Source organism: Perissodus microlepis, chromosome 17 (assembly GCF_051167445.1).
Source record: "Perissodus microlepis isolate ML-2025 ecotype Zambia chromosome 17, ASM5116744v1, whole genome shotgun sequence".
NCBI lineage: Eukaryota > Metazoa > Chordata > Actinopteri > Cichliformes > Cichlidae > Perissodus > Perissodus microlepis.
The window spans coordinates 32,969,371-32,993,133 of NC_140477.1; the positions used below are offsets into that span (position 1 = coordinate 32,969,371).

At 41.8% G+C, this 23,763-nt stretch overlaps 1 protein-coding gene across 1 annotated transcript; it reads right to left on the reverse strand.

Moving 5' to 3' along the window:
- Positions 1-1,592: 1,592 nt before the first annotated feature.
- On the reverse strand, positions 1,593-10,152 carry LOC146369939 (NXPE family member 3-like). The gene is made up of 7 exons (XM_084910502.1): positions 9,436-10,152; positions 8,709-8,882; positions 7,068-7,520; positions 5,814-6,106; positions 5,478-5,548; positions 2,259-2,465; positions 1,593-2,171 (listed from the first exon to the last, which is right to left on the reverse strand). The coding sequence occupies exons 2-7, from the start codon at positions 8,820-8,822 to the stop codon at positions 1,615-1,617; spliced, it is 1,695 nt and encodes a 564-aa protein (XP_084766628.1). The 5' UTR covers positions 8,823-8,882; positions 9,436-10,152; the 3' UTR covers positions 1,593-1,614.
- Between the last annotated feature and the right edge of the window lie 13,611 nt (positions 10,153-23,763).

Genomic DNA, 23,763 nt, shown 5'->3' on the forward strand with positions numbered 1-23,763 from the left:
GCCCTGGAGAATTGTTTGTCTCTCCTTCTCTGGCAGTGGTTTAATTGTTTTATCTTGTTGTTCTTTTCCTACTAAGGCATTATATTCCTGCCTAACCCTCTTGTTTTCTGCATTTCGTCTACACAGGTAGCCTGGTACTCTGCCATAATCTTTTTTCTTTCGGTAAAAGGGGACAAGTCCTGATTTTTCAAGGAACTGCTTGTCCCCCTTGCTTGTGTCAACACAAGCAGGTTGAGGCTTTTGTGGCACCCTGTTTTTTTGTACTCTCCCTCTTGGCAGAATACCCACTTTTAAGTAGAAACATGGATTCGGACATGTTAAATAACTTTCAAGGGAATAAATTGTGTTCCTAGGCACCCCTAATAAAGACTTGCATGTGACATGCGTCTAACGTGCATGGGCAGTGGCACCCCTATTTATGACTTTTTACGCACTTACATGTGACATGCATCTCTGAAATCACAGTAAGCTGTCTTTGATCTGTCATATTGCTTTGACATCAATTATATTATTATTATCATTATATTATTATTATTACACACACACACTAACACACCTTTTTTGGTCAGATTTAGCATTTACTTTTGCAGGTTCCAGCTGCAGTCACTAAGACGGAAGAACTATTGTTTTTGTTGGAAATGGGTGGAAAGAGGATCAGTTGCAAATGATTGTGCCGTGTTCCTCCTGGATTTTTTTGAAGATCTTGAAGGTGTTCGGGTTGACAATTGAAACATTTTGGAATGGATGGGGAAGGAATTGGGCCCTACGCTGCTGGTACAACTGGTTCTGCTGGTGTAGGTTGCTCCTTATTGCTGGAAATAGGTGGGACATAAGACCTGCATACACAGGAACCAGCTGTTGTTTGGTGAAAATGGTGCCAGAGGAGTTTGAGGTTTTGACCAAGTTTTCCTCTACTTGACTTTAAAATTGGCGTGAGTTGCTCATCTTGGTCAGGTGCCTAGGGTTGCCGACCCCTGTGCTATACAAATACAGGCCATTTACCATTTACCACTGCTAACTAGGCAGCTCATTCTCTTTCTATGAAGATATAACACATCTCGAGTTCACCTTAAATATGTATAAACCAAATTCTAATGGATTGTTAACACGATCTCAATCCTACACTCCTACATAGTTTTATCAGAATTAATTCAAAACCATGTTTACAGACAGAATGACACAGATGCATGTAAACATGTCCCAAAACATAACTGCCCCTAAATACAGTATTTACAGATTCAGATGAAACCTGAAAGGCATTTCACGCTGGGAGTGAAATTTTGTGCTAACTTTTGTTTTTGTCCCTTTAACTTCCTGTGTTTATGCTGACCATGCTTAAAGCACAAATCAGCTTTGATTGGTTAGGTGATGCAGTGGGAAACAACATTATTTAACAAATCAAATAGAGACTATTATTAAAAACGAAAAATGGATTAAATGTACTGTATGCAAAGAGTGGAACCAATAAGGCTGATTAAGATGGTTACAAGCTTTCTCTGGGGCTACTTTTACTGTTTACTGTAGTTAATTTAGTTCAAATAGATCGTAAATAAATGTGTGTGCACTGCTAACCCTCCCCCCCCCCCCCCCCCACACACACACACACACACACATCTAACCATCCTTTTCAGGGCATATGTACGACAGGAGAACATTAATCATGTTCTTAATAATGGGAGGTTGTGGGTGGAGTTCTTGGGGCAGGTGGTGGGCAATGACCATCTCCCAGGCATTCACCAGATGGACATTCAGTCCTTTGAATATGGCCTTAAGCACTTTGAGTTGCTGCAGCGTGTACCAGTCACTGTTAGTAGATGAGTGAAGGAAACATGTTAAAGATTTGGGGTTTCCGGTCCGAATAACCACCAGTGTGTCTGGAGCCCTGGACAGCAGCCGCACCACTGCCCTGCGGATGGACAACATCCGCCGGATGTAGAACTCCAAGGGAAAAGTGGCAAAGTGTGCCCAGATTCCAAGTACTACAACGGTTTTGCTGCCTCCAACCATGTTGTCTAACTCGTTGGCAATATAATGCATCTCAATGGCTGGGACAGTAGTGCTCCGGAGAGGAGGACCGTGGCAGCGGTACTTCACCATGATGTTGTGTGTAAAGTTCAGGGCCATGAAAGGTCCAGCTTGTTTCTCACTATTCAGGTCAAACTCCTTAAGATCTGAAAGTATTACAGAGGAAATAATGCGTGTGATAAGGTGTCTAAAGAAAATCAGAGGGGTGCCTGAAAGGGTTGTGGGGTAGTTACCTGGTAGTGTTGCTGTAAGGTGTTCAAACCACTGCCTAATGGTGGAGTCTCCATACATATGAACCACCTTGCCTTTCAGGCACTGAGTGATGGCCGAGGAAGTGTTGAACTGACGAATTTTTGTGCCACCTAGTCCTCGCCAAACATCTTGGTAGTAATAGCCCGAGGGTCCAGACTCCTCACTGCTGCTCTTCTCCTCTGACTGTCCTGAGAACAAGTCAACAGACACGCTATATGACTATTTTTGAGTTATTAACAAGAAAAGACCCAAACAAAATCTTTCCTTTACCTGTATGAGTGAATGAAATCTAATATTACTTATAATTTTAATTTTATAAGACAGCTGGTTGCTGTAGTTTTCTAACCTCACTCAAGTTGAAGTACAGTTAGTTTGTTTATGACTTTTTTTAGTCCCAAAAAATATAAGTGCAGTACACTGGTGATTACCTAATTTAAATGTTTACCATCCACTGTTGAAGATCATCTTATCATGCATTTATGCACCACTATGACTACTGCTGCTGTTATTAGATCACTTCCTGGAAGTCCCATCACTTTCATGTGCAATCTTAGAAACGTGGCGTCAAACCAAATACATATTCTGGATGGCATTATTTTGACCTCCAGTGACACTGTAAGGAAACTTGGAGTCATGTCCCTCAATGCACAGATTAAACAAATATGTATGACTGCTTTCTTGCATTAGTGCAGTATCTCAAAAATGAGAAATCCTGTCTGAGACTGATATGGAAGCATTAGTTAATGCATTTATGAATTCTAGACTGGACTACTGAGATTCATTAATATCAGGATTGCCTTAAAATCCTCGAAAAGCCTTCAGTTGATCCAAAATACTGCAGTGAGAGTACTGACAGATACTTAAAAAAGAGAACATATTTCTCCCATATTGACTTCTCTTTATTGGCTCCGGTTACAGCCTTAATCAAATTTAAAGCCCTTCTCCTCACATACACGATCTGGAATAGGGATGGGTATCGTTTAGGTTTTATCCGATACCGGTGCCAAACCGGTACTTTTGAAACGGTGCCGGTGCTTAAACGGTGCTCAAACCGGTGCTTAAAGAATGGAGAACACAAAATTGGCCCAAAAACCTCTCATGTTCAGCTGTTTTTTTTGGAAAAAGATAACAATGTTAGCCTTTTCTGCAGCTATAGGGCATATATGGTATCACTCTTGGCTGGAAGCAGTGCTTAAACAATGGAAAAAACACAAACTTTGTCCAAAAACCTCTCATGTTTAACTGTTTTCCACTTTTTCTTTGGTCATTTTAGCCTTTTTGGCCAGGGTGAAGGGAGTATCTGCCATCAAACAAGAAGACAGCCGCATGTAGCTATGATGGTGTTTGCTAGTTCACCTTACATGTATTAATGTAATAACGTGGTTAGCCTACTCAACGTAAATTACACACGAACAACATTAAGCTACTCACGCAGAGAAGAACGACTGCTGCTGCCATCATCATCCATCATCATTTCTGCTACACTGGCAGGGCTAGGGGCTAGGACTCTCCTCTTCGGGTTTTTGGGGGATGTTGCTAACTCCGGGTCCGATAACAGGCACCACACCCGCAGTAGATGTGCTCGGTGTGAGGTCTCGCAGCAAGCTATCAAATACGGCGCATTTTTCGGCTTTTTAAAAAAACACGCTATGCGTCGCCAGGTGTTTCATCGGATTTGAGGTGTTACTTCCTTTGACAGTATCACAGTATCACCTTAAAACACTTGTTGCAGGCTGCTGAGTTTGCATATTTTGCTGTAAAGTACAGCCAGACTTTTGACCGCTTCGCCTTGGGCATTTTTACTCTGTAGCTCTGCTCTAAAAGAACGTACGTACCTGGACCCGCCTACTATCCTCGGAAACGTAAAATGATTGGCTAGAATTCAAAGTGTATCACATCTCAGGAAAAAAAAGCACAGAAATAAAGCACCGAAATGTGCGCTGCTTTTCGGTCTGGTTACTACCGTTTATGTCAGAACCGGTGCCATGATGGCACCGGATACCGGTACCCATCCCTAATCTGGAATTATCAGGTCCTCTCTTATCTTAAAAACCTCATAATACCATATCACCACAATAGAGCACTTCACTCTCAGACTGCTGGTTTATTTGTGGTTCCTAGGGTAGAACAAATTGCAAAAACAATTGCCTCAAGCCACTTTGTATTGTAACGTAAAGACCCTACAATAATACAGAGAAAACCCCAACGATCAGATGACCCAATATGAGCGAGCACTTGCTGACAGTGGGAAGGAAAAACTCCCTTTTAACAGGAAGAAACATCCAACAGAACCAGGCTCAGGGAGGGGCGGACATCTGCTTTGACCTGATGGGGGTGAGAGGATGAAGACAGTATAAAATACACGCTGTGGAAGAGAGTCAGAGATTAATAATAACTAATGATTAAATGCAGGTGAGTCAAAAAGAAAATAGTGAATCATAGGAAGCCCCAAGCAGCCCAGACCTATTGTAGAATAACTAAGGAAGGGTTCAGGGTCACCTCATCCAGTGCTAACTATATGCTTATATGCAAAAAAGAAGGAAAAAAGCTTTCAGGACCCACCTTTGTGGAATCAACTCCCAGTTTATATTTTGGAGACAGACTCCCTGTTAAGATCCAGCCGTGACCCAACACTTTTCAGTTAAACTCTCTGTAGTTTCTAAGCCCTCCCCCCAAAATTGTAGATAAAGTGGGAGGTCAACCAGGAGTTGTACAATAATCTCCTAAACCGCCCGAGGGAGAACATTCGGCAGACACAACCTAAACCGTGGGCCTTGACAGCACACTAACATGTCCTAGAATGGAGGGCATTGAAAACACAGGAATTTTTTTTTTACTACACAGACATATCTGACCTGAAATAAGTGCAAGGGAACAGAATGGGACATCCAGGGAGCAATCTATAACTAACTACATTTTTGAAAATGGGCTTAAGATGCACAAAAAGACAACACTCAAGAAGACGGATCAGCCTAATATAAATCAGTTGAGGTCAGTTCCCAGAACTTTCTGATCATACCTCACATTCTTATAAACCTCTTTATTCTGGGAATAAGAACTGTTGAAGTTCATTTCATCCACATGTTATGAACTATCCATACAGAGGAAAAGTTACACTGTTAGTAGTTAATTCAAAATCCATAAACTATTAAATGTTCTACAAATGTTTATTTAATATAGGTGTTAACATCTGGCTTTACCTTTCATTTTTGGAAAAATGGTGACACCTGCAGGTCCTGAAGCTCGAATGGAGACTTTCAAGTTGACGCCACTGAGGCAAAGCACACACAATAAAAGTTCTTAAGAAAAGTTTAAACGTTTTTTAAACTAGAAATTTATTAGAGACGGCAGGCAGCAAAAACAGATTAAATCATATTAAACATTAAATAGTTGACGGGGAAACTGGCTAACACACAACAGTGAAGCATTTTCCAGCTGGAGAAAAAGATAGTTCCCTCTTTTTGCTGTGGAGAGTAAAACAAAGAAAAAGATTGACTTTTATACTTTTACACTAAGGACATAAAAGAAATCGTCACCTCTGAAAAAGCTTCTCCATGGTTGTGATGCTTTGTTGATATCCTCCATTGAAGTAATTCATTCTGGCATCACAACTCAGGTTATCTGGCTTGTAGCAGAACCAGGGCTCGCCTGTATGGAGGTCAGTGTAGTTGCACAGAGACTTCTGGGTTGGACGCAAACATATGTTACAGGTGGTAGTTTCAGTGACTGAACCTGACTGGAAGACGCTCTTAAAGAAAATCCTGTCAGGGTGTTCTCTGTTCAGCCTGCGCAGCTCCATGACCGCCTCACTGGGGTGAACCAGTGTCACCTGTAGAAAACAGACTCAGAGTTTTGCAACCAGATTTCAGAGAAATACGTATAATTACTACAACCTTTGAATACAGCATCTTGATTCATGCTCAATCATCCCAGTAAGGAAATCCCAGAAAGTTGATTCAGTTCATCTGGATATTTTCAGTGGGAGAAATGTTTCGTCACAAGTGACTTCTTCAGTCTCAGCTGACTGCAGGTTTCCCCAACCTTATAAAAAGGGCATCTCCATGAAACTGAAGAAGTCACTTGTTTCCGTTAAAGCATATTTTGTCATCCAGCCCAAACCCAAGCTAGTGGAGACTCTGGAGGAAATAATTTGTTTTTAAAGCTTCAGCTTTTGGCATTGAGGTCATGACCATACCTTGCTAGTTAGCAAGGAGCACCATACTTTGCATTCATTACATGGGCTTACTACAAACATGCTAACTTTAGTGCTAATAGTTTTCTCCTACTGCAGAAACTGAACACGATCTTGAAGTATAACCCGAAACCACATTCCCCCTCCATTACAGTTGCCATTAACACAAAAATAAGCAATATAAACATCACAATCTATGAGAACTTTGGAAGTCAGTCTCAGTTCCTTTTTGGGGAACACATTTTTGCGGCACCTCCTCATTAGTTTCTTTTTTCACCCCCAGATTGCTGCTCAGTATTGCATAAGAATGAAGTGACTGTTTGGTCTTAGCATTTGTCCTAATGTCAATAGCTAAAAGTAGGGATAACAGACTTTATGTGCAAATTTGAGAAGTAGGTTTCTTTATGCCAACGCCAACAGGAAGCTAACATTTTACATCAGCTTGAAACATTACTTTACTATTAAGTCTTTGTCTAGAGAAATGGGAAGATGTATTTTTCTAAACATTCCAGTGACTAAAAAAAAGAAAGAAGGGATGTTGACGTTTAGGCTTATAATGCCTTCAACCACATGTAAAATGATACATTTTCTTAATCACCTGGACTTGTGCACTTCCTTTCCAGAGTAAAAGGAATACAGCTGTGTAGGAGCCATTGAGATGATCCACCACTTCCCCTGCAACACCCGCACCGATAGTTGGGCTGTGCAGCCGGGCAAGTAAAACGTCTCCTCCAAACTTTTTTGGACAGCCCTGAAAGTCCTTCATGTTAATCATAACCTCCAGCTTATCTCCTATTCGCCACTGGCCCCCTCCCCTCTTTGGAAGAATGGTGAAGGTGCTGTGGTCTGGATCACTGGTCTTTTCCAGGGAAAGAGGAAATGATAAAGGTGGCGTTTCAGGCCAAGTAATAGACTCTAGCAGGAGGTCTTCTTCTTGAGCCTCCTTAGGGGACAGCGGTTTTAACTTGCAGAAGTCATAATGCATGTCAGTAGACAGGGTAACAGCGGCAGGCCTTGAGAATATGCTGATGGTCTTCATTTTATTCTGAAACTGCAATATTAATCATTGAATTAAAACATGCAATACAATTCAGTACACCTAAGAATCAACATGTTCCATTATCCAGTTTAAGAAAATGAAATCTGAATAGGGCTCTGAGAGTTGGAAACAAAAACATTTCATACAAAGCAAAAGTTGCAGATTTTGAAGCTGCTTAGTTGCCATGGTAAATTTTAAAAAGAGGTAAATACTAAACATAGTTGAAAACTGTTAAAAATTCTTCTCATGTGATAAGACAACAAAGCTATTCTTTGTACATAAATGAAATAAAAATCCTTAAAATATATGCATTACCAATTTAACTAAGCCAAGAAATATACAGATACAGATTACACTCAGCTCTCTATGATAAGGCAAACTAAATGCAGTTGTATCAAATGCAAAATGTGGTTACCGGCAGAAATGTTGCCTTTCAGAAAATCACCAGGATTTGAATCTTATAATACCAATGTTTATAATGTGAGATACAAAATTGATTTAAATTTGGAAGGACTAATCAACACTCTCCAATGAGTTGATTTTACCATAAACCTCACATACAAGGCTACATTAATTACTAGCTTACAACAGGGTTGCCAGGTCAGAGTGACACATTCTTCCTAACAAGAACTAAAGGACTAAAAAAAAAAAAATTAAATAGAAGTAAATAAAAAAGTAAGTTTAAGAAGTAAAAAAAGTTATCTCGTGTTGCAGATTAAATATTAGTATATTTAGTATTTTTGCACCACCAACAAGATAATTGTCGAAGGGCTACATCCAAAAACATGACTATTGTGGGGTGTGGTTTGTGGCTCCGCTGCAGGGGAGGGGTAGAGCAGTGGGTTTTCAGGGTGTGGTGAAAGATGGAGGCTGATTCACACACCTGACCTCATCATCTAATCATATCTCCCCTTTTAAGGATATTTCTGGGAGAGTGGTGTGTGCTACTTTAAAACTGGAAAATAAAGGATCTTTAAAAACTACAATGCTGTGGTCATCGGATCGCTCATTGTCACATTTACCTATTTAATCTAAAACCTATATAGCAGATGAAAGTCATGTGAAAGCACTGTATGACCTGAGAATTGCATCTGGCTCTTCATATGGACATCTGACACATCATACCTACATTATTCATTTAATCTTTTTTTCAACACAAAAAACTGTAGTCACTAATTAGAAAAAAAAACAAGTTCTTACCTCCAGGGTGTTCATGATAAATAACACCAGGAAAAAAAGAATGAAGAAAAGGAAAATCCAGGCACATTTTGGGAGTCTAGTAAAGGCCTGTCGTTTACAAACTTGGAACTTCATGATTGGTAAACAGTCCACATCTCTGGCTGCAGTGTTGCACTATGACCAGTTCACCAGATACTAGATTTTATGAATGAAATTAAAACAAAAACATTAACAAAGTATATTCAAAGTATATGTTAAAAAACAAAACAAAAATGCAGTTGCAAATCCTCTCTCAGTTACAAACGGTTTAATTACTGAAACTAATATATTCTGTTAAACTGACATTATCATTTTTTTTTATTGACTCATCAGAATATGCAGCTGTGGAGGACGAAAGTCTTGATGTAAGTAGCAGTTAATGTGTAAAGAGTTGTAAAGACAGAAACATTTTTTGATTTATCAAACAAGTGGAAAAGAAAAGTCTGGTAGAGATCGTAGAAATAAATGCTCCCTAATAAATGTCCTCGGTTCAGACGTGTGTCAAAGATGTACACGTCTACAGTTTAAGGAACAAATGAGTAAGACACAAGCAGAAGTGAAAACGGCAATATTTTTCTGTAGAAAAATGTCACACAGCGTAAAATCGCACAAAATCCCCTACAAAGCACACAAGTACATTAATAATTTATTGTAATGCTAAACGAATCTCATTTTGACATTTACTTCTCAAGTCTATAGCACATCTTACCTCGACGGAGGAGATTCTTTTAGTGAGAACCAGCGCTGAAGCTGATTGCTTTGATTTGCTGTTTGCCCAGTTGTGACACAATGAATCAAATACATACTAAAAGTTAATTATTATCCAAGAGCGACTGTACTCTGTCCACTGCAAATTAATGCAAAGGGGAAAATGCAAATCTTCCCCTGAGTCCCTGGTAGTCTTTTTCTTGGCCCACCCTGTTAAATTTACTGAAGTATGATGTTTATACTTGTGAAGAGAAAAGTTATTAGAAAGGTAAATGAAGTCACACTCAGATATCTAATTTTTACATGCGCATGGGCGGTCACGGTCCGATCTGCTCCGCTTTCAAAGTGCGCACAACAGATGTGACAGAAAAACCGCCCAGGGCTCTCAGCGCATTCTTTATTTATACTCCAAGTGAGCTTTCAAGGAAGTAGGAGTGGTATGTTCAGTATACAAAAACGTTTCCATAATAGGAGAAACCTTTAGCTTATCTGTTGAAACAGGAGATATCTTGGTATGTATAGAAACTTAAACATGTCCTTAAAAGGAGAGTGAGAGAGGGGGGTGACCGTTAACTCAGGATGTAGTATGTATGTCACCGCATTCCTCTACACATCTGGTTCCACTTTCCTTTCCTGTGGTGGTTCCAACTCACAAGCTCTCCTATCTTAAATGAAGCTACAACTAAACAATAATCACAAAACTAAAAAATCTCTTATCAATACTAACCTTACACTTTGTAAATTTATAACATAAACAAAAAAAATCAGAGTGAAGTCATACTTTTTCACAGCACTGTAGTTGTGCTCAATCCTGCTATGATTCTTTCTCCTCACTCAAATGTTTCTGGTAAAAATCTCTGTGTTGGTGTGCACACATCTTGTCATGGTTTTAATTGAATATGTAGGAAAATAGTTCGTTAATCCTGTTCTTAATAGTGGGTGGTGGTGGGCGGATTCTGTGGGCCAAGCTCATCTGCCAGGCGTCCACCAGATGGACATTTAGTCATAGTTAGTAATTGCCTCATCAAAGCTTTGTGGTTTACAGTCCGAATGACTACCAGTGTGTCTGGAGCTGTGGATAGCAGCTGCACCATTGCCCTGTGGATCCTCTGCAGCAGCTGAACAAAGACCTCAGCAGGCAAAGCTCACAGCAGTACATCACAAAGATATTGTTTGCATAGTCCAGAGCCGTAAAGGTCCAGCTTGTTTGAGACTTTGCCTGTCAAACTTGTTGAGATCAAAAAGTATTGCAGAGTGTGGAAAATATATTCTATAGAAATATATTAGCAAATGTCATATTTATCCAGCAGCTAATAAAATGTGCATAATCATGTGTTATTATTATAAGTGATCTGCTTGTAACAGCATACGTGGCTGCACAGAACAGGATGTACTCAGGATGTGCTATATACATCATAGTGAGAGACAGCTGAGATAGCTTTCTAAGTGTTATAGAAGATTGCCGAAAAAAGAATTACATCTAACTGTCACTAACTGTAACTCATGCATGTTATGTTATCTGCCTACGCATGAAGGGGCGTGAACCCTGACATATAAAACTGTGTATCTAAGTGCCTCCTCTTTTAGATCGACACGGAAGGTAGTATTGTGTACATCTCCACATGCATGTGCTTAATAAATGATTGTTGATTGACTGGACCTGCTCTGAGTATTGGTTGTTTGTTCTCAATCCAACATCAAAGAATTTGGGACAAGAGGGAAAAGGTTAAGCTGCAGTGTGTGAATAAAAATCTAATTGGTGTTAGAAAGATTTCAAGGTAGTTCTGCTTTAAGGTGTTCAAACCACTGCCTGATGGTAGAGTGCTGAACTGAGGACCTGTGCCACCTAGTGGTCTCTGCAGGGACTGGTTACTGGAGAACCAATAAGCCAGGTGTTTTAACACAGGTGCACGTCATTGCACGATCTTCTCATGCAAAGTGGCATGTATTACAACTGAGCAAGCACAGCTGACTGGTGTTTCATTGGAAAAGGTGGCTAAAGTGCTGTCATACAGATTCTTAGAAAAGATCCCAGTAACCACATTGGAAATTGCAACATCCCCAAAAAAGAAAAAGTGCAAGAGCAGCTCATCGTCATGCTGCTGAAAATGTCAGATGTGATCAGACTCAAGAATATTCTGTCAGTGATTACAGAGAGAAGAATATGGAGTCAGTCCATAAACCACGAGAGCGAATGTACATTTGTCAGTTGTGTGCTGCAAAAAGAGCCAGACACTTATAAAAACTAATAGTTTGGTTATCCTTCATCATATTATTGAATGACAGGCAAGTACAAGTGTGCCTACAAAGGGCAGAGGTCTGACCCTTACTGTATCCGATCAGTCCTCATCTCTGGTTGATTTTTGTGGTTGAGTAAAAGGAAGAAGAAAAAAAACAAAGCAAAAATTCATTAAGTGACATAAACAAACCGACAAGTCTTTGAGTAGGTATAACAGAAATTCAGTCCACTAAGAAATTCTCTGAAATAGATCAGCTATTAACTGAGGCCCCAACAAGAGTTTGGACCTTTTCTAACATAATGTCAATATTTGAATAGATTTTGACTCCACTGTCTGGCACCACAGTTACCCTTAAAAAGAGTACATATGTGTTTTCAGTCTCAGGGCACATGGTAAAACTTTTCTGCCCTAATTTAACCAGCTGCATTTTTACGATAGCTGCCTGTTTGGATCTAGTTCATGTGAATGAGTCAATGCTGACATCACAGTTTAAATTAATTGCATAGTTCATTTTAAAATTGTAATTCGCAGCCAACATTAAAATATTAATCAAAGTTTTTTGGGGGGTTTTTTTGTTGCTGTTTTTAAAAATTGCAGCTGTTAAATTTTAATGTTTGGATTTTAAAAAATCGATGGATGGATGGAATTTAAGGTAGTTCAAACAGCAGATAGTGTTCACAGTGTTTGCACTGACAGCAGATTTGAACATTGTGTAAAATATAAATAAAAGCAGAATGCAATGATCTGAGGATCTCACAAACCCATATACACAATAAAAAAAATCATGAGGAATATTAAATTTTTCAACTGAAACATTTACTATGTAATGAAAAATATTAGATTATTTTGAATTTGATGGCAGCAACACATCACAATAATGTTGAAATGAAGGAAACAAAAAGACTGGAAAAATAAATGGTACTGAAAACCAGCGGGGGCAACATTTTGCTGTTAATTAGGTAAAATGCTATCAGGTCAGTTCGTAGGAGGATTTGCTCCTCCAAATATGGAAACAGAGCTAAATGCCCCCCAAAAGATGAACTATTACATTACACACTTTTCCAATCTAATTCAAACTAAATCTATAGTAAGTTTGTATTGCTTTCATCTTTAACCCATTTATCGTTGGGTTGTACAGAATACAGGGAATGGACAAAAGATTTTAAACACTCTTTGTTGCTATAGCTATTTGCTGGTTAGTGTGTTTTCTTAAACTCTCTATGTCTCTCTCTCTCTCTCTCTCTCTCTCTCTCTCACAAAAACACACACACACACACACACGTGCACATGCATGCACACACACACACACGTGCTCGTACATGCATACGCACACACTCAGTGCCTTAGTTTTATGACGCACTATAGGGTTTTTTTTTTACGATGGGTGTTTTTGTAAACTGTGTGTCACAGAATAAAGGATGCAGGGGAAGCTGGGTTCTTTGGAGTGGTCTGAGACCGAGGGCAGAGGTGCTGCTCTGAGATCCTCCCCTTGCTAGCAAGTAAAAACCGGTTGAGTTGTTGTCTTGCTTTCTTCACGGGTGATAAGTCTTTGAACTAGCGGGGCCGACCCAACACTTTCTCTCTCCCTTTCCCATTCCCCAGTCATGTCTGTCCCGTCTGAATAAAATAAAATAAATAAATAAATATATAAATAATAACAAAGATCAATCAGATTGACCAATACGGCAAGGCCATGATAACAATGGTAAAGTAAATCTGTTGGGTATCTTTCTTGGCCTTCACACAGTAATTCTGATGGTTAAAGAACCAACCGGGACAGGCAAAAAAAAAAAAAGAAAAAATAAACAAAGTGATTGTACTTTGTTCCCACTTCTGTAGTTTAGCACACAATTTGTTTGTTAGCTAAAGGTACGGTGGGTGTATTTTCCAGGCAAAAAATTTATGTTAATGCATGGCAGCCAAAGGGATAAGCAGACTGTGCAGCTGCTTAGGGCCACCATGGTTCTCCAGAAGAGAGCTTGAAAGTCAGGCAGGTCACAAGACAGGTTGATGAATGATTATTTATTGTGTTTGTGTGATATATCAATAGTAATCACACAATTCAGCACTGATACCCAAAAATCTATGCAAAATATTTTTGATAAATCCGTCATGATCACGTCTTTGAGTCCAGTAAAAACAGAAATATGTTAGTGCAAGTTCTCTATTCTAATGATTTCAATTCAATTCAATTTTATTTATATAGCACCAAATCACAACAAAATAGATTCATAGATACAGAGAAAAACCCAACAGTCATATGACCCCTTATGAGCAAGCACTTTGGCGACAGTGGGAAGGAAAAACTCCCTTTTAACAGGAAGAAACCTCCAGCAGAACCAAGCTCAGGGAGGGGCGGGGCCATCTGCTGTGATTGGTTGGGGTGAGAGAAGGAAGACAGGATAAAGACATGCTGTGGAAGAGAGACAGAGATTAATAACAGATATGATTCAATGCAGAGAGGTCTATTAATACATAGTGAGTGAGAAAGTTGACTGGAAAGGAAAAACTCAATGCATCATGGGAATCCCCGGCAGCCTACGTCTATTGCAGCATAACTAAGGGAGGATTCAGGGTCACCTGGTCCAGCCCTAACTATGCTTTAGCAAAAAGGAAAGTTTTAAGCCTAATCTTGAAAGTAGAGATAGTGTCTGTCTCCTGAATCCAAACTGGAAGCTGGTTCCACAGAAGAGGGGCCTGAAAACTGAAGGCTCTTCCTCCCATTCTACTTTTAAATACTCTAGGAACAACAAGTAGGCCTGCAGAGCGAGAGCGAAGTGCTCTAATAGGGTGATATGGTACTACAAGGTCATTAAGATAAGATGGGGCCTGATTATTTAAGACCTTGTATGTGAGGAGCAGGATTTTGAATTAAATTCTGGATTTAACAGGAAGCCAATGAAGGGAAGCCAAAACAGGAGAAATCTGCTCTCTCTTTCTAGTCCCTGTCAGTACTCTTGCTGCAGCATTTTGGATTAACTGAAGGCTTTTCAGCGAGTTTTTTGGACATCCTGATAATAATGAATTACAGTCGTCCAGCCTGGAAGTAATAAATGCATGAGCTAGTTTTTCAGCGTCACTCTGAGACAGGATATTTCTAACTTTAGAGATGTTGCATCCACATCCACACACAGACTCACTCACGTGCACACACACACACACACACACACACACACACACACACACACACACACATGTGCTCATACATGCATATGCACACACTCAGTGCCTTAGTTTTATGACGCACCATAAGTTTTTTTTTTACGAAGGGTGTTTTTGTAAACTGTGTGTCACAGAATAAAGGCTGCAGGGGAAGCTGGGTTCTTTGGAGTGGTCTGAGACCGAGGGCAGAGGTGCTGCTCTGAGATCCTCCCCTTGCTAGCCGGTCAGGATATTTCTAACTTTAGAGATGTTGCACAAATGGAAGAAAGCAGTCTTACATATTTGTTTAATATGTGCGTTGAAGGACATGTCCTGGTCAAAAATGACTCCAAGGTTCCTCACAGTGTTGCTGGAGGCCAAGGTAATGCCATCCAGAGTAAGAATCTGCTTAGAGACCATATTTCTAAGATTTTCAGGGCCGAGTACAATAACCTCAGTTTTATCTGAATTAAGAAGCAGAAAGTTAGCGGCCATCCACAATCAGGCTAATCCAGGCTGTCATATGCTGTGGGAGTGTCTGGTCGGGTGTGGTCCAGATTCCTGTTGTCCGTCCCCTGGGGTGGAGTTGACCAGCTCATCACCTGCTTCCAATTTCCGGGGCTCCATCTAGAGGGTTTTTAAGCCAGCACTGCCTGCCACTCCTCGCCAGTTCGTCCTGCTACCACCCGTGGTAAACTTGGCCTCCTCTGTGCTCAGACTCTGTGTGCCTGGATCGTGGGTTAATGTGTTCTCCGTCTCCTGTATTCTCCAGTTTCATCACCCGTCGTACTCACCAGCAGTGCTGGTTCTGTTTCCGTCCCGTTCTACAGTCTGCCCAGAACCCTAGGACCACACACTCATCTTCTCCTCAGCCTGCCCTCCAGCCCGTACTTCAACTTCCCTGGACACCTTGGAACCTGGACCAGCCTCCCCACACTCTCAACCATCCCTGGAACGCTCCCACGGCAACCCCTTCCCCGCCTAATAGCCGGTGTTTTCAAGTAAGCACAAGACTCTCCACTAGTACCACTCACCTCTGCCCTTTAACTGTTTCCCATTCAGTAAAACCCTTCTCCTGTGTTTGCAGAAGTTCCCGCCTGTGTTCTCCCTGTGTTCTACGTCCGTTTCTCCGCCCTCGGGCCTCCCTCAGTTCCTGCGAATGATTTCTGTTAGACCCAGTCTTGTTTAAGTTCCTTTTCCTTTCAATAAATTGTACATAGTTCGAGCAATTGAGTCTGCTCTTGAGTCCACTGCATCCTTGTTTGTGACAGGTTGTCTGTTCTTTGTGTGTTTTGATTAAAGAATGTTAGCTACCGCTCACCGCTTGTCTGCAGGCTTTATTTAAATGGAAAACTTCCACAACAGGCAAAAAAAGCTTTTTGCTAAAAAAAAAGATTTAGAGCAGAAGTTTTTTGCACTGCATTTTAAAATGAAAACATATTGCATTTATTTACAATTAAAGACACAGAGCAGAAAGTGTGTTACAGTTTTACATCCACAGACACACAAGAAAAGAAGCAGGCAACATGAGGTCAAGTTATGGCAATTTTATTTGTGTATTCCAGTACATGTATTTAGATTAGAGTTTTTAAAAAACAAACAAACGTCCCAAGAAGAAGGATGGGGTGAAAGAAAGGTGGAGAGAGGGGGAAGGAGGAAGAAACTATTGATCTCCTCAAACTTGATGCTGCTGGGTCAGTTCTTTCTCAGCAGTCTGCTCCAGAATCCCCTCCTGTCCTCGGCTTTCTTTTCTTTTTCTTTTGCCTTCAGTTCGTTTAAGGTTTTGTTGAGCTGCTCCTCGGCATCTTTAAATTTTTCCCTCAGCTGCTGTTTGGCCAGTTTCACTTTCTGTTTGAGGAGCTCTTTAGCTTCCTTTTTGTGCTTTCGCATTTCTTTAAGTGTGTCTTTGCAGTCTTTCTTGGTCACCGTCATTTCTTCCTTGAATACCTTCACCTCAATTTTCTCTTCTGCAAGTTCTTCTTGCACTTTCATCAGTTCCTTCTTCATGTTTTCAGTGTAACTCTTTGTATCTTCCATTTCTTTCTTTGCTTCCTGTATTTTAATTTTCTCTTCCTCCAACACTTTTCGAGCTTCCAACAAATCTTTCTTCAAATTTTCAATCTCATTTTCTGCCTCATGTTTACATTTTTTCTCCTCTTCAAGTTGTTGCTTCACATGCAGTAATTCCTGCCTCAGTTTTTCAGCTTCAGCCATTACATTTGCAGCTTCTTCTGTTGCCAACTGCATTTTCCTTTTTCCCTCTTCAAAAGCTTCCTGCACCTCCTGTAATTCCTGCATCACATTTCCTGCCTCCTTCTTTGCAGTTTGATATTTATTTTTGGTTTCTTGTGCTGTGCTTTTCTCTTCCTCCAATGCTTTTTGAGCTTCCAACAGTTCTTTCTTCATGTTTTCATTCTCGTTTTCTGCCTGTTGTTTTCCCATTTTCTCTCCTTTAAGTTTGAGACCCACATGCAGTAATTCCTGCAATACTACTTCAGTTTCAAACTTTGAATTTTTAGCTTCTCCTCTTGAATTTTCTGCCTCTTCTTTTAATTTGACATTTTCAGCCTGTATCATTTGAAGTTCTTCTTGCAGGTTAATCAGCTGTACTGAATTGTATGGTGAAGCACTCGCCGATCCTCTTCTCGTTCTCCCTCGATTCATTTTGGCCTTTTAAAAAAAGGAACCAACGTTTTGTAGAGGAGTGAAGTGAAGTTTTCGATGTTTTCTTCGTCAACTGTCGTTTGTCCTGCACAGAGATGCTGCTGTAGATGTGTCTCTAGCTGTGTCTGGATACAATGAAACATGCTGTAACTAAGTGCTTGTGTTGCACAGTTCTACTAAACATTCCATTTCATGCATGCTACACCCACATGGTCAGGAATGTCAGGTGCTGCATCGTCAAATGCTGCTCCCGTTGCCTAGCAATAACAGCTGTTTACTTTTTGGGGTCTGGTTCATTATTTAATAAAGAAAACATGTCCAAGTATTGGGTGCTGAGGCTCAGCGCATATTCTAGCCTGCTGTGTGGGTGGGCAGCTAGAAATCACTGGTGGGCAACATGAGTGAGGAGAAAACTGGAGCAGCCAAGCAGGGAGCTGCAGGTTGCTGGTTTGAGTCTCTGTTCAGATGCTGGTGTCTCCTCTCTCTGAGATGTCTGCAAACAGTCCCAGATAAAACAATAAGGATAATAAACAAACACGTGACTAAAATAACAATTATGACTCTGATGTGTTTCATGTGTAGCAGGATGGCCTCTATACAGCAGTCGCTGCAAGCATCCACATCGCCACACTTACTATTCTTTAAGCAGGCGTGCTGGGCTCCTCCTAAGGAAAGTTTGAAACTTCATTTCCTTCATGCTGGTGAACTTTTTACCAAATATTTTCATCAAAGCTTCTCCATCACTGACAGGGATTGTTTGGATCTTCACACTCATCTCCACCAACCCTAAAAAATGAGTCTCACTTTGCTCATATAATGCCAGGAGTGGCTCCATATTCCACAAAAGTCTAACATGTAACAGTATCCCATTGTGGCGTGAATAAGGCACGGCGGGACCACGGAGCAACGTTCAGAGCCATCTTTATTTAATTCACGTCACACCACAACCACACCAACCCCTGAGTCCCCGTGTTTTAACACGGCGGGCGTGATTGCGGATGCCGTGCAGGTGCGTCCGCACGGCACCGCAGACCACGCCCCACCACATACCCCCATCGCCCGATTGAGGCCGGGGAGCAATCTGGCCGAACCTACTCCCCCCCGCGAACTGGGGCGAGACTCGGCCCAAAACATCGGCGCCCCCAGCCCCTGGCCAAGTGACGGGGGAGCGTCCATTCTGGTGGCCGCCCGCGCATCCAGCGGCGACGGCGAAGCTGGTCCGGAGGTCGGCCGCGTAGCAAGCGGACACGGCCCCACAGGCATGGCCGTGAGCTCCTGCACACAGGCGGCTGGGCAGGCGTCAGGCGTGCAGAATCGACTAGTGGCAGCGAGGCTGGACTGGCCAGCCCGCCGACCCCCGGCTTAGCGGGGCTGTCCCGCTCCTCTGCCTCCAACTCCGGCTGCGCAGGCTGCCCTGGACTAGGGACCTCCGTCTCCTCGCACAGCTGCTCCACCACCGCCTCCGCCACTCCCGTTTGGAGCGGCTCCCCGCGCTGCGCCTCCGCCTCCAGCAGGCACAGCCCCTCTCGCCCCTCGTCCACCTCTGGGTGGAGCGGCTCCTCTTCCTCCGGCAGGTGTAGACCCTCGCCCGCCTCGTCCTCCGCCTCCGATTGGAGCGGCTCCTCCACCGCTCCCGGCAGGAGCAGCCCTTCACCCGGCTGTTCCTCCTCCTCCGGCAGGCTCGGACCCCCGCGTGACTCGTCCACCACCTCCGGCTGCCGAGGTGCCCCACACAGCTCCTCCACCGCTTTCCCACCGTCAGTATACCCCAGTGGGGGTGGCGGCGTCGAGTTCGCCCAGGCCTGGAGCAGCGCTGCCAGCTCTGCCATCTTCCCCAGGTGGCGTTCGCTCTCCTTCCGCAGCTCTTCCTGTTGGCGACGCACCTCCGCCGCCTGCTTCCGCTGGGTGGCCGCTATTTCGGCCACCATCTCGGCCAGCTCTTCCCTTCCCTGGCTCTGGTAAGTACCCGCCATGCCGCCTCCTGGGTTTCGGCACCACTTGTGAAATGCACTACACACAGGTACACACACACACAGGTCTTTATCACCAGATTCCACATTTATTTATAGTTTTCCCTGGGTTATGACTGAACACAGTCTGACAGCTGTCGGTCCCAGCTGATTTCCCTCTCCCTCAGCTCCTCTCCGTCTCACTATAAAAAGGGAAGGAAAAAACCATCAGTCCAAATCGCCATCAGCTGTTCTCACCGGCATCTCCAGCACCGCCCCGTTGAGCTCACTGCACCACTCCTCCCCTGCAGCTGCGCCCGGGACCACACCTCCGCCACACCCATATTCATATAAATATTATTGATATTATAACAAAAGCTGTCACCAACACAATTGTCCCAAGTGCTTTTTTTTAAACAGGATTTTCAACTAGAGGATTTCCCCACAGAGCCTTCCTGATTTGTTTTTCCAGCCTGGATGAGTCCTTCTTTGCTGTGCTGCTCCCCCAGCACACCACAGCATAGAAAAGTACTCCTGCAACCACCGACTGATAAAACATCCTCAGGAGCTTCCTGCAGATGTTGAAGGACCTCAGCCTCCTGAGGAAGTACAGTCAGCTTTGGCCTTTTATGTACAAGTGCTGCATGTTGCATGACCAAACAAAACTTTCAGTGCACTGTGAAAGTAAAAAAAAAAATAGGAAGGCCTAGTTAGGACATCTAAGCATGCTCTTCATCTTGGAAGAGTAATTCATACCAAAACTAATTGGCAGGTTCAACTTGGTAATAAAAGTGTTGGGTCTGTGTTTCCACAGGCCCCGCTAGTTTAGAGACTTATTCCTCATGAAGAACACAAGACAAAACAGAACATCTTCAACCGGTCTTTAACTCGCTAGCGAGGGAGAGCTTTGGTCAGAACCAGGCAGTGGAGCAATGCTCCTCACCTGTCTCTAGCCCAAATCCTTCAAAGAGCAGCTCTCCTCGCAGCTATTTATTGACAAACTGTTACAATACACAACACAACACAACACAAGCACCTCCCACCGTAAAACCCTCCAATGGTTCTAAGACAAGGCACTATGTGTGTGTGCGTGTGTGGAGTCCTGTCTGTGCCCCTCAACAATAATATTTAACTATTAATCACAGTTTTGCTCAATAAAAGGACTGGCTTGCATCAGTCGTATGACTACCATTAACCAATGATCGCCCTTAACAGCATAGCGCGCTGGTTACAGGCTGGGAACGGGCTGGCAAAGAGCACGCGCATTTTTCGCCGTTTGAGCTGTAATTAATTAACACAAATTAATTAACAGACGCAGGCTGAACAAAAACAAACAAACAAAAAACAGTAAGTAGGTGTGTACACTGTAGCCTATAGCACACAAGAGTATTAGCTTATTATGTACACGTTGGTAAGTTATCTCGTGGCTACGGTGGCCCCTGGAGACAAAGCACGTACAAACTCCAAAACACATGCAAACTCCAAAACACTTGCAAACTCCAAAACACGTACAAAATCCAAAACACTTGCAAACTCCAAAACACTTGCAAACTCCAAAACACTTGCAAACTCCAAAACACTTGCAAACTCCAAAACACGTACAAACTCCAAAACACTTGCAAACTCCAAAACACTTGCAAACTCCAAAACACGTACAAACTCCAAAACACTTGCAAACTCCAAAACACTTGCAAACTCCAAAACACGTACAAAATCCAAAACACTTGCAAACTCCAAAACACTTGCAAACTCCAAAACACTTGCAAACTCCAAAACACTTGCAAACTCCAAAACACTTGCAAACTCCAAAACACGTACAAACTCCAAAACACTTGCAAAATCCAAAACACTTGCAAATTCCAAAACACAACGGAAGTGCTCCAGGACGCTAGGGGCAGTGTTGAGCTCGATTTGAAAAAATAAACGACAAGTTTGTCTGTATGGGACGGTCTAGTCTCCGTCACGCTTCCCAGGTTGCCTAGCAACCATGATACTAACCGCTGGAAACGTGTCATACAACTTTGTTTGACAGAAATGAAGGAGAACATATTTTGTTCATTTGTTTGTTTGTTTCTACAAGAGCTTTGTGTGATTTGATAAGTATCTGAGGCTGAGACCACTGGACAGTAAAACATGATTTTTGGGCTTCATTTCTGTACTGAACAGTCATTTAAGATTAGTTAGTAAATAACAATTAGCTAATGTTGTTCATGAGACTAAAGTCATATCACTTTTGGTAATGTAAATATAATATGGCCAATATTATAGTTATTATATTAATCATTATTAGCTATTACAGCAGTGAACATGAACTCTGTGTCAAATACTGAGCCTCAGTACAGATTCAAGTTGCAGTTATTTATATGTCTTATCACCTTAAATCTTCACTCAAAGAAAAGTATCTTTGACAGTGCATATATAGGTGTATCATATATAAGAGACAAATGTTGTTCCTTCAGTATGTTGGCATTACTAAATTTGGCTCATTGCTTACATATATTTATAAAAAGAAAATGTACAAGCTGTGATAACTGTTTCTGATAGAATGAAGAGTAGACTGATATATTGAATATTCCTTTATTGGGTGAGAAAATCAGACCATGTCATAACTGCTTTAAGTCATACAGAATAGATATCAGAGCCTTAAACAGGCTGACTTCTGCTAAATGGGTCAAACTGGGCAGAAAGTATACAAACACATAACATCCTTATAAAATATGATGTAACACTATAGATCAACTTACCTCAGAATATATAAAGCATATAAACAATTACAGCAATATGATGCAACAAACACAGTAGTACTACTAATACAAAATACTCAAAGCTTCATAGAACTGAAACAAACATTTATTTTTAGCTCCATTCTGCTGCTGATACATACTTTAGGTTTCTGAATGTTAAACTTGTTGCTGCCTTTCATAGTGTGTAACCTGAAGGCCCTGAGTACTTTCTCCCACACTGAAAACACTGGGAGGATAAAATTATTTGAACATTACCTAATAAGACTGATTCAGGACAGACAATTAGTTATGTTAAACTTTCTTAGCAGTCCTTCAAAAACAGGGAACAATCTGTCTATTCTCTCCATCTGTCAGCTGCTGCTGGCTCTTCCTCCTCCTCTTCCTCACACACTGCTGAGTTTGTCCTGGTGGATCATCAGGGGTGCAAAGCCTCACAGATGATGTGCAGCAGTGGGTCCCTCAGTCTGTCCTCACTCTGGACACTTGCAGTTGTCACACATGGAAATCAAATGTGTGATAAGCTGCAGGATTCAAACACAAGTGTAACTTATAAATACATGTTCATACTTTTATTCCACAATCAGAGAGAAAGAAAAAGAGAGAGAGTGCAGGACAGACAGACAGGTGACAGTCAGGTACAGTGGACACATGTGTGACTCCTGTGATTAAAGCATCTTTCTTTCAGCTTAACGAGTGAACCGTCAGCTCGTTCAAACACACGTTAAAGTCCGTTTGGCTCGACACCACCGAACAGAGGCAGCAATATAACACAGCTAACATTAACAGTGCAGTGAATCCTGCTTGTGCCGTGATATTCAGGACTGCAAACCGAGCAGCATCACTGACTTTCAGCTTGTTGTGTTTGTGGATATATGACTGACTTTAATTATCCACAAAATCATCACATTCTCTGTAAGATTAAAGTCAACTATTGAACGGCGTATATTTTGAAGTAAAGGCTTTAAAACCAAGTTAGTACAAACATCGCTAATGTCACATAACTTTCCCGACATGTGGCCAACAGTAATGTTTTAATGTTCTTCATTATAAAAACATTTGCGCATAAATAAGTGACATAATATTCAGTACTTACTTCAGAAAGTTTACTCTTCGGCGGCTCCGCTTCCGCCGTTTTTTTCGGCAAAATTATCCACACCACCGCTGCGCTATGAAATCTGGGATATGTTGGGCCATGAAGGCTACACCGACCCATCCTTAAAATTCAGGGAAATTAAGGACGCATTTGAGGGCCGCATTTCGAGCAGCCTTTGAATTGGGACAGCCTTCGTGGTGTCGCTGTGACGTAATCGGCCTTAAAATGCGGCCTTTAAGGCTGCAGACCCTGAATTGGGATACAGCCCAAATCCGGTCATTCGTACTTCCTGGCTTGTGTAGTTACTAGGTAACAAAAGCTCAACACTGCCCCTAGTGTCCTGGAGCACTTCCGTTGTGTTTTGGAATTTGCAAGTGTTTTGGAGTTTGCAAGTGTTTTGGATTTTGCATGTGTTTTGGAGTTTGCAAGTGTTTTGGATTTTGCATGTGTTTTGGAGTTTGCAAGTGTTTTGGAGTTTGTACGTGCTTTGTCTCTAGG

Excerpts from the sequence above, each read along its gene's own strand:
- LOC146369939 (XM_084910502.1), bottom strand. The coding sequence starts at position 8,822 with ATGAAGTTCCAAGTTTGTAAACGACAGGCCTTTACTAGACTCCCAAAA. Across the intron at positions 6,107-7,067 it reads AAGGAAGTGCACAAGTCCAG|GTGACACTGGTTCACCCCAG; the intron begins GTGATTAAGAAA and ends TGTTTTCTACAG. Across the intron at positions 2,466-5,477 it reads CATTTTTCCAAAAATGAAAG|GACAGTCAGAGGAGAAGAGC; the intron begins GTAAAGCCAGAT and ends ACTTGTTCTCAG.